Genomic DNA, 11,743 nt, shown 5'->3' with positions numbered 1-11,743 from the left:
GTTCTTTGACAAATTGTATGCACTTTACCCATTAAAAATGTCTCTAAAAAGGAAACCAATGAGTTGTCCATTTTAAGAGACTCGTCTTTTTTTTCTCTTTCTGAATAGTTACTATTGCTCTCAATAAATACTATCGTATTATTAATCTGATTACTTGTTGGAATAATTGACAGAATACTCGATTACTAAAATAATCCATAGCTGCAGCCCTACTCACCGGTTCAGATGTGGGGTATTTTTGGCACTTGATCAAGCTGATGTTTAGCTTGAAGTATGGGGTTGACAGCACCAGAGGTATGTCTAGGGGGCCGAACAGTGGAAAGATGCAAGTGACTGAGAACCTTCACGGTGAAATCCTTAATTTCAGTGACAAGTGGGGTCCTTAAAAGGAAATAATGTTCTTCACAGAAACTAAGCCCAGATGTGGTTTAGAGGGAGGTGCGAGATTGGTGCTGGGGGGACATTGAGAGAGGTGGCAGATGGGGCCCTGTGGACCATTGACTGTCAGTGTTACCTTCTTGATGTCCGAATTCTTAATGTTGGAATAGTGTCTCTGAATATCTTCTGTGATTGTTGACCTGAATTCTTTTCTAGTACAGAGGCTGTCTGGTAAATTGAAATACTCAATGCTCTCAGTTCAGGATGATATAATGAAATCCCCTAGAATAGTACAGTACAAGCAAGCCAGCCCCTTACTGTATATAGGCGATACCTGTGCAGGTTTTCATTCCCCTTGCCACCATGGAAGAAGGTGTATGGTTTTGTGGGGCAGTCCCATACCCTGCAGTAGGTGGATCTGGCAGTGGTTTGAGGGGAATTTGGGGCTGCTGGAGCCATGCCGAGAAGCGCATGAGGATTCACACTGTAAGTCAGAGAGAGGACCATGAGCCGTGTTATTGAAGAGTGTCCCTGGGCACATGGGAAATGTGCAGTCTAGCTGGCCGCATGTTAATCTGCAGTAATCTGTAACTGTTTACTATGGTTCAGGCTTGGTATTATGATATTTGGTATTATCTGGATTTCTGTATGAATGTCTGCTGAAATGTAATCTGACCTTCATTTGTCATAATAATAATAAAGACAGCCAAACATTTCATACCACCATATATTCATTGAACAAATGGTTTAAACTGCTAGCCTTTGATTGAAAAGAATGTGTGCCCTTGGACAACTATAGACAGTGTTTAATTGAGTTTATCAGCCAAACATAATGGTAAGAAGGCATCCTTTTCCTTACAAACCCGTTTCCGTTCATGTGTGTTTTAGGGATGTCCTGCTTGACTGCCCTGCTTCAGATCACACAATGGCATTGCAGTGGAGTTCAGGTCAGGACTGTGACTTGGCCTTTCTGAAATATGGAATTTCTTCTGTTTGAGGCACTTTGTTGTTGGTTTACTTTTGTCTTGCTGGATAATGAAACGTGACAATGATCCAGTTCTTGTGAGTTTTACATCAGACAGATGCCCCAGCATTCTGCTGTATTATTTTCTGAATAAAACTTATTTATTTATTGATTCCTGAATGATCAAGGCCCTGAGGCAGCCCTACTCCACCATACTCCATCCACTGTGCTTCAAAGTTGTGATGTTTTGGTGTTGGTATTTTTATTCTATCCAGGCATAACACTGCATACATTGACCAAAAAGTTCAACTTTTTTCCTCCCGTCTACAGAACATTGTTCCAGTAGTGCTGTGACTTTTAGGTGATCACTGATTTACTCACATGAACACTATTCTTGTTCATATTTTCTTTGGTATATTCATGGACACCGGAGTTATCAAGTATAAAACATGTCTGCAGGTCCCCAGCTGTCACCCAGGTCTTCTTTGTCCCTGGTTGGAGTATTTTACAGCATGCCCTAGCCCCGATCTTTACAGGATGCCCACCCCCCTGGGAGACTAGCTGCGGAGCTGAATTTCTTCCATTTGTAAACTGTGTGCCTGTATGTGATATGATGGAGGCCCAACTCTTTAGAAACCCTTTTGTATCCCTTTCCAGTCTTAACATCTTTTTCGGGGGATTTTTTTATTATTAAACTGGATGTTATGAAGAGCAGGTACCCAAATGTCCCCAAAGTGTGGTAAAACCTGAAACCTCCTTACTTTTGGGGAGGATGTCGTGATTAGGATTTTCCTCATAGAGATGAATGAAAGGTGCCCATTTTGATAGGTACACAAACATGTCTTCAGATATGTTCCAGGTTCACTGTGATGCTGTACAGAATATGTGTTTATGGGAAATGAATGGATGGATGCTACCTTGTTTTTTCATACTTTAACGGCAGTTATATTATTACAATATTCCTATTTATTACTGTTATGGTGATGAGGCATGATGCAGGCTGAAATGGGGTGACTATTCACTATCAGTTCTGAAACAAACTATGGTTTATTGACTTAAACAGAACATTGGGGAACAGCACACATTAAAGGGAACATGAGGGGTCAAAAAACAAATGAGGGGGAAAAATAAGAACAAACTAAAGAAATGGCAAAATAACACCACCAGGGCAACACAGGGAGCAAGACTAAGAAACAAACAGAACTCCTAAAACAGTAACATGGGTACAATGACTGACTGAAGGGCAGGACAAAGGCAGGCACCTAAATACAACGCAACGATTAACAAGGGGCAGGTGTGGCTATACAGGACATGGGGCAGTGAGGAGCAAGTGAGGACAATCCAATTAATTAATCAATTGCAGCACAAGAGGTGGAATAAATTACAAGCACAAGAACTAAGGAGCATGGACAAACACTGAGGGTTAACAATAGGGAGGACTAGGAACACAAACATAAGCAGAATAATTAAACCAGACATGAGTAGTATAAACCAAAACAGGGAAGCAAAGGACTAAACACTAGGAAAATGGAAAACCAATAAACAAAACGGGTAAGGCTGGCCTCAAACCCACAATTGCAGGGTTACAGCTTGTGCACTACAGGTTCAAGCCAAGGAACAAGGGCAGACACAGGGGTAATCGTGCATTCCATTTGCCTCGGATTCCGATTTTCGGAATCCGAGATTACGTCACATCCGGTAAAAACTCGGAAAAACCGAGTTGGATACGTTCCATTTGCCAAAGAAGTAGCAATACCATCGACCCATATGAAAAAGCAAGATTTTTTGCTTAGCCGGACAACTTGTCGGATTTAAGGTACCTCAGTTTAAATGGCCTTTATTTTCGTTCACTTACAATTAGCCCGAACTACCTTAAATCCGACAAATAATCCGACTAATCATGAAATCCAATTCTAGACCGGTTAATTGGTAGCCATTGTTAGCCATATCACTTGATAACACATTACGCGCGGTGCTTCACGTATAAAACTCCGTAGCAACACGTCCACAGATAAGTTGGACGGTATAGTGTGTGCGACCGATTTAATGAGCCAGAAATGAGAAGTAGTGCTTAAACAGGATAAAACTACAACTTTCCCTTCTGTTGATAAAGGGCGCAGCCATCTTCGATTCTGAACTCGGGATCCTCTGCGTTATCCGAGATCATTCTCGGATCTCCGAGAAACGGGAGCGCGCATGTCGTCACTTCCGGCTTTGAAACTCGGAATCCAACTCGGAATCCGAGTTCCCAGGGCAAATGGAACGCACCATTAGACAGGGAGTGAAAAGGTGGAATAGCTGGCGGCACCTGCTGGCGAAATAGGGTAGAGTCACGAAGGGAAGGGTCAGACAGGCGCTAACCCTGACAGGACCCCCCCACCAAATGTATGAACACCATGCTGGCTTTATGAGGGTCCCTTTCCCTGCTTTCAATGGGACACCCTCTGACCTATATGGTGTTTCTTTCTTATACAGCTGTTAAAAATGTAGAAACTCAATATGTCTATATCACTAATGCACTATTAGCACACTAATGGTAGGTCAGCGTGGTACCTGTTTTAGGATGGGACATTGGCAACACAACATGCGACAGGTTCTTATGCTGACCCAACACTGAACAGAGCTCTGTGCATTTGAAGGAGAGGGTCTCCCTACTCCACCCGGGAGGCATGGGATTTGGGCAGCTGGTTCAGCTCTGTCGCGGGAAAAACGTGGCTGTCATTTCAGCTTGTAAATTTGCCTTTGGGACAGTGGCACAGAGACTGTCATCATGGAAAGGATGCAAGCAGGCGATTTGGTGTCGTAATTCATGATTTTTGTAAATTGATGAATAAATTTAAAATGACTGTCACGATGATTTGAAAAGTGTTTTCTGTCTACCTGTTTCTGTGTTCACAGTCTGATGTGTGATCCAGGGTGTGGCCCTGTCCAGCAGCAGGGTGCACATGCAGAGTTCATACAGTACCTCCACCCCACCTGGGGAGTCAGTCTTGTGCAGCCCGCTCTATGGGGACCTCTTCTCTCAGGACCGATCACAGTGTGTGGAAGATGACACCCTTGGCTCCATAGATGTCCCTGTGTGCCAGTCCTCCAGCAAAGGCTCTGGTGCAGAGAGCTCCACCACTGTAGGTTAGTCCCACAGACACACTGATAAACTGGACTGAGCACCCTTTGTCAGTCCTGTAGACACATTGATACACACTTCACTGGGCATCTATCTGTCTGTAAACTGGCTATATTAATATATATGTACATTATTCCTTATTCAGCCCATTAGCCATAGACCACTGCCACCCAATCTCAACTTCTTCCTGATGGATGCGACATGATATCGTATATATACCGGTGTACCCCCTTAAGAGTCATCAGCCATACTTTCTATAGACCTCCTATTCAGTTTTTTTACAGAATGAATACAGGAGCCCAATGAAGAAAAGCACTTCTACAGTACAATAAGCTTAATCAGTGTAAATGCAGGCATTTGAGGATTCTATCGTAAAAGGTGTGATTGTCACATCTGAAGAGGGTCTCATTGCAGCAAGGAGGCAGGAAGTTGTTATGGAAAATGTGAAGTGAACCCAAGCCACCCTTGGTTTGCCATCATCATACATGAGATGACGCGTGGCTCCTGGAATGAGGCCTTGTTCTGAGGAGCATATCCACATATGCCCCAGGCCAGCTATTACTGCTCGACACAACTCCCAGTCACACATTCCAGCACTACTGCCACATTTTTTATTTTATTGGGGGGGGGGAGGGGGATTAAGGCCTAACAGCAACGTAGCTATTCCGCCATGGACAGGATTTGAACCAGCAATCTTCCAATCACAGGCACAGTGGCTTCACCTGCTGAGCCACAGAAAAGCATTATCATATAGGGCACAAATGACAGAAGGTGGAATATTTTACAAGCTGAAGTACCACATAGATATGCTGGCTTTTTCATTCCTCTACTGACAGATATACTTTGTGTTCTTGTCCCAGACTCCCTGACCCCAGCTTCAAGCCCCTCCTCAGGCATATTTGGGGCAGTCGTGGGACAGGAGAGGCTCCCCTTCACTCCCCTGAGCCTGGAGTGTCAGGTGTGTGCTGACCGTGCTTCGGGGTACCACTATGGGGTACATGCCTGCGAGGGCTGTAAGGTGAGTACGCACACACACAAACACAGATACTTTGAGGTCTTCTAAATGGCTGTTCTGTAAATGAAATGTATTATATCTAACACTGCATCCACAATTCTCAAACAAGCTGAGGAAGGTGATAAGGTCCATTTATATAACATCTTTCACAATCTCAATGTCGCTTTACACAAAAAAAAAAAAAAAAAAAAAAAAAAAAAAAATCACTAATCTGTACAGGAGGAAGAGACTGAAGAGAAATGTTCTCTTCACTGATACCAGTGAAGTCACTATGGAACCTGTGACCATTGGTTTGTTTCTAAAGCGAAACAAAAATACAATCAGTCCAGCTACAGTGCATGATATCACACTGCAGATCTGTTCTAACGTGGTGTATTAGTACCCAAAGTGATGTATTGGACTATAATACATAATAGCCTATATAATACGTAATCGCATTTATAGTAACACTTTATTAAATGGGGCACAAATAATATAGTATTATGCTATTACTGTACTTAAAGGTTAATTAATCACAAACTACCGCCTTAGTTACATACTAATGTCATGCTATTTAATCAATTAATGAATCAGGACATGTGTTTTATCTCAAGCAGGTACTACACTTCCCGGCCAAAAAAAAAGTCGCCATTTGAATTTTTCGTTGGACCGCCTTTAGCTTTGATTATGGCGCACATTTGTCGTACCATTGTTTCCACAAGCTTATGCAACATCTCACCCTTTATTTTCATCCAGATTTGCATTCATTACTCACCGAGATCCTGTATTGACAAGTGAGTTGAACCACTCCATAAAACCTCCTTCAGCACATCCCAAAGACATTCAATGAGGTTAAGGTCACAACGTATGTGTGAAAATGATTCCTCATGCTCCCTGAACCACTCTTTGACAATTTGAACCCAATGAATCTTGGCATTCTTGTTCTGGAATATGCCCTTGCCAACAGGGAGGAAAAAAATCTGTTAATGATGGATGGAGGTGTACCCTGGCCATTTAGTAGATTCAGGTACTCAGCTGACTTTATTTTATTTCTGCATAACATTGCTGAGCTGTAATAATGATCCAGTCATTGACTCTTATAGTACGTATTTACATATTATTTTTTTGGCCGGGCAGTGTATATTTATTACTATATCTGTTAATTCTGTAAATCTTTGAAATTTTTGTACATACAGCATTGCTCTGGTCAGTCTTAGACTCTAAAAATCTAAAAATATTTGATTAAATTATTTACAAACCCACAGCAACCTTTTTTCAATTCACTTACATTTGTTTTTCATAGACTGTCAGTAGCCACGTGGCTCACTTCTCCAGAATCTTGGCAGCCGACAAGTTTGTGAGTTTCTTGTTCGGTTGAAGCAGTTACTAGGCAGTTCTTGTAAGACTTATTAGACCTACAGGAGATGTTTATGATGAATAAACATCTCCCGAATTTATTAAAGTGTTGTTATTTCTTATTTAAAATGCATATAATTACATTGTTGACCACTGGTATCACTGTTTTTATTATTTATTTAATTTTATCTGGTGTAAGTTTGGAGTTACACTCCCCTAACCCAATTTTTCCCATTGGATATGAGTATTCTCAGGAAGGGTATGTGATGTATAAGGCAAATTTTAAGAATGCATTGGTCACGTTGTAGCAGGACTGACTATACATACAGTATATGATGTACAGTGCCCTCCATAATGTTTGGAACAAAGACACGTTTTTCTTGATTTACCCATCTGCTCCACAGTTTAAAATTTCAAATCAAACAATTCAGACATGATTAAAGTGCACATTCCAGACTTTAAGATTACTGGCATGCATTTCAGTTTCACATAGTTCCCCTCATTTCAGGGCACCACAATGTTTGGGATGTTTGGTTTCATAGGTGTTTGTGATTGCTCAGGTGTATTTCATTGCTTCATTGCCTCCAAACTCATTGGACGGCGCTTCATCCGAAACATACTGCTAAGGCAACACAAAAGTTTGTCAAAGCTAAAAGATGGAAATTTTTGAATGGCCAAGCCAGTCACCAAATTTTTATTTCCAACTGGTCATGCCTTCCTTATGCTGAAGAGGAAACTTAAAGGGACAAGCCCCCGAAACAGGCAGGAGTTGAAATTGGCTGCATTACAGGCCTGACAAAGCATCAACAGGGAAGATCCTCAGCACTTGTCTATCTATGAATCGCAGACTTCAAGTAATAATCATCATATGCAAAGGATATGCAACAAAGTACTAAGCGTGACTGCTTTAATATACCTACCATTGCTATGTTTCAAACATTATGGTGCCCTGAAATGAAGGGAACTATGTATAAAATGTGTTGTAATTTCTACATGGTGAAACAAAAATGTATGCAAGAAACTCTATATGAAAGTCTGGAATGTGCACTTTTACCACGTCTGAATTGTTTGATTTGAAAGTTTAACCTGTGGAGCGGAGGAGTAAATCAAGAAAAAATGTGTCTTTGTCCCACACATTGTGGAAGGCACTGTATGTCACATCTATATGTGACAGAGACGTATGGCGCTATAGGAGTCTGATATTCTCCGATTCCAGTGACGCTGTCCCAGTGGACCCCAGTGTTCCTGTTCACAGTGAAAGTCTGTGAATTCCCAGAATTCCTCAGAGGAGTCTGCGGGTTTACACTTTGCTGCAGATGATTACACTCATTGTACACAACAGTCTTGCGATGTCAGGAACTGTTGGTTCACAAAAGCTAAACTGAGATACAGGATTCCAGGTCTTGGTCACCAGTTCCCATGTTTAAATACCAAATGATAAATATTTAATTGTCTAGTCAGAACTGCAGTCAACATTTAAAATAAACCCGAGTGCTGTTTTCCAGCTGTGTCTATCGTCTGGTTACACTACAAACTACAAATCAATCACTTCAGTTAACCATTTTGAGGGAAACTGTTAATACAGCTCTCAGTTAATTCTGGTAAGCTTGACAGAGAACCATATTAACTGAGCAGTAACATTGTTCATTTAGATACAGGATTTGAGGATGGAAGATGTGATGTTTATGGGAATCTGTGGCCACTTGAAAATGGACAGAGACTAACTGATGAACATTATACTTCTACAATGACTTCTGTATTAGGATCTTGATCTTCTGTAATTCTGTCTATAAACATGTAGCACTCCATGTTTTGCTATATATTAATAATAATAAATAATAATATTAAAATCCATTTTGGAGAACACATTTCTGTTAATCCAATTCAGCAGTGATCATTTTCTTATTTGAATAATTAAACTTCAAAATGCAGCATGTCTTTATGTCCTTACATGGCTTCATTTGGACAGTATAACAAATTACTTTTACTGGATTGAGTTCTCCCTGGGTATAGATATTTCTTAGAGTCTGAGGGATTTGTATTGTTTTGCAAAGAACTTCCATGTGTAATGTGTCAATGATCGTTTCCATATAGTGAATCCTCTCAACAGACCCCATGGATCCCTGAATGCACCTCTTAATGCACCTGTCGGAGGCCTCTTTGCAGCCCCATGGGTGGGATTTCTGGGGAGAGAATGGGACTGTTAATGGTGCGGTTTGGAGGACAGGCACTGTGAAAGACAGCTATCCAGGCCATGTAATCACTGCAGGACATTCAGGTCCCCTTTATTGCTTAGCATCCACTGTTATATTATTCACTGAGACATCCAGATATTACCTGTAGTTCCCCTCCAGGGACCCCAGCTGCTGATAAGATACACTGGCTCCAACTTAATCCTGCCCCCTTGGCTCTCTGGCTCCCCCTACAGGGCTTTTTCAGGAGGACCCTCAGACTTAACCTGGAGTATGAATCCTGTGAGAGAAGCTGTAAGATCCTGAAGAAGAACCGCAACAAGTGCCAGTACTGCCGCTTCCAGAAGTGCCTGTCGGTGGGCATGTCCCACAGTGGTGAGTGCTGGGAATGGGGAGTTGGGGGTGGGGCTTAAACCCAGCTCTGCCAGAGGCTGGACACTGTTAGGACGTTACTGTACGACCATCAGATGCTGACAGAATATTGATGAAGACAACTATAAACATCAATGCACCTAAACAATGACTTTTTGTCTGACCTGATTTGCATACTGCTGCCTAATGTTTGTAAGGTGGAGGATCCTTTTATTTACCTCCTGATCATTGTGGTGATCATGTAACTATCATCCTATGTAGTGAGTACTGGATATCACCTCACATAAACTTAGCCCTCACCTCACCAGTGTATATCCATGACAGCAAAAATGTGTTTACCTGCCATGAACAGTACTAGGGAAAAGGCACAGCCACCCTGGGACCAGTGCTGGCCTGTGGAATCACCAGCTCGCTGGGCAACAGGCTGACCTCGCTTCCCTGGAGCTCTGATGATCCAGTCTTCTCCCACCATCCAAAACCAGTTCACCTGGCTTATTTACTCTAAATAATCCTGTTTGGGTGTTTGTCCATTCTGTATGATTGGGGTGTACCCTACCTCGTGCCCTGTGACCTGGCTATGGATCACCACAACCCATACTGGGCAGGTTGTCATTAAATGTAATGGCATGTGATAGTATATGTGCATGACAAATTCTGTTACTGTAGGAAAAGACATAAACAAGATCTAATATCAACACAAGTATTATAGTGGTGAAGCAATTTAAGCTATGTTGTTAAGTATTTTTGAATATTTAGGCAATTGTTTTGCATAACTGTGATTAATGTGATAAATGAAAGCCACTGATCACTAGCGAATGGTAATGAAACAAGTTTGTTCCTTCCCACCAGCCATCCGCTTTGGACGCATGCCCCAGGTGGAGAAGCTGAAGCTGAAGGCTGCAGTCATGGTTCAGCCTGCAGAGCAGCATGTGGGGAACCCTCAGCCAACTGAGCAGAAGAACCTGAGCAAGCGGATCTGTGAGGCCTACCTGAAGAACTTCAGCATGAACAAGTCTAAAGCTCGAGTCATCCTAACTGGCCGGTCCAGCACACCAGTACGTAGTTAGCTGTGTGACTTTGTGGCAGGGCGAGTGCATCAGTGCATCTTAGTGGGTACAGGAATGTTGTTAATAAGTAACCCTGTGATTTTTGTTACTTTAGTTATTTAGCTTTGCAAAGCGATATATTAGGAGCAGGGAAATGACCTGGAAAGTTCACCAGGAACTACAGATGTGTTTGAGTCGCCCCTGTAAGTCTCGGGGGTCAAACACATCTTTTCAGTTCAATTATGTCTGATCATCTGTCCTGTAAGACTGAGTAACTGTTCCTAATTCCTATCCTTTTACTTTTACTGTTCATTTTTCTGGGGAAGGAGTACCAGGAGGTAGTCTTGTTTTGAAATGGTAATGTTCTGCTTGAGGTGACAAGTAACTTAGTAACTCAGTTACTACTCAATTACAAATCATGAACAAATATTAGTAACTACATGAGATACATTAACTGTTATGATTGATTAATGATGAACGAACATGGGATCAGTACTAGTTTCTGGTTAATTAATACATTAAATAAGTAAGTACTACTACAATATTTTTGCCCCCTCAAGTAAAATGTTGTGAAATGTCCTTCCTTGGTTGGTTACAATCTGCACAAGGTACTTTTTTTTTTGCTGTTCTAACACAGGTTAAAACAAGGTTGTTCTTTGCAAGACAAAAAAACAGAGAGGGCCTTCTGTTTTGTAGCATCCCATCTGGTCCCAGGTTTCTTAATCAACCCCTGACTTGGCTATATTATGGCTGTTCTCATTATTTAATTGGTTGATTGGTCCGTGCCTTCAAGGTCACGCTACTGTTAATAGTTTCTATTCTCTCAGCAGCCCCTGGTCATCCACGATATGGAGACACTGCTCTTAGCCGAGCGCACCTTGCTGGCCCAGCTGCCGGGTGGGGCCGGGGGCCCGCGGACCGGGGAGGCGGAGGTGCGCATCTTCAACTGCTGCCAGCGCACCTCTGTGGAGACTGTCACGGAACTGACAGAGTTCGCCAAGGCCGTACCAGGCTTCTCCTCTCTGGATCTCAACGACCAGGTGACACTGCTCAAGTATGGTGTCTATGAGGCCCTCTTCACCATGCTGGCCTCCTGCATGAACAAGGATGGGCTGCTGGTCGCCTATGGCAACGGTTTTGTTACGCGTGAGTTCCTCAAGAGCCTGCGTAGGCCCTTCAGTGACATGATGGAGCCCAAATTCCAGTTTGCCGTCAAGTTCAATGCCCTGGAGCTGGATGATAGTGACCTGGCACTCTTTATCGCCATGATCATCTGCTGTTCAGGTGCCAGCAAGCATTCCTTTCATATGATAGGGT

At 42.4% G+C, this 11,743-nt stretch overlaps 1 protein-coding gene across 11 annotated transcripts in view; it reads left to right on the top strand.

Moving 5' to 3' along the window:
* The window catches only part of LOC111858590 (peroxisome proliferator-activated receptor alpha-like), a 111,340-nt gene that overhangs the window by 96,245 nt on the left and 3,352 nt on the right, over positions 1-11,743 (top strand). For 6 of the 11 annotated variants that reach the window (XM_072710287.1, XM_023840489.2, XM_023840493.2 and 3 more), the window contains 5 exons: positions 4,241-4,471; positions 5,327-5,484; positions 9,245-9,383; positions 10,230-10,435; positions 11,254-11,710. In XM_072710287.1, coding sequence (XP_072566388.1) covers positions 4,288-4,471; positions 5,327-5,484; positions 9,245-9,383; positions 10,230-10,435; positions 11,254-11,710 — 1,144 coding nt within the window. In that variant the 5' untranslated portion in view covers positions 4,241-4,287. Of the gene's footprint in view, positions 1-1,266; positions 1,326-4,240; positions 4,472-5,326; positions 5,485-6,216; positions 6,255-7,246; positions 9,095-9,244; positions 9,384-10,229; positions 10,436-11,253; positions 11,711-11,743 lie in introns of those variants that run through there. The other 5 variants (XM_023840492.2, XM_023840495.2, XM_023840496.2 and 2 more) reach the window with 5 other exon arrangements.

This window comes from Paramormyrops kingsleyae, chromosome 3 (genome assembly GCF_048594095.1).
Source record: "Paramormyrops kingsleyae isolate MSU_618 chromosome 3, PKINGS_0.4, whole genome shotgun sequence".
Taxonomy (NCBI): domain Eukaryota; kingdom Metazoa; phylum Chordata; class Actinopteri; order Osteoglossiformes; family Mormyridae; genus Paramormyrops; species Paramormyrops kingsleyae.
This window is presented reverse-complemented; position numbering and strand designations above follow the sequence as displayed.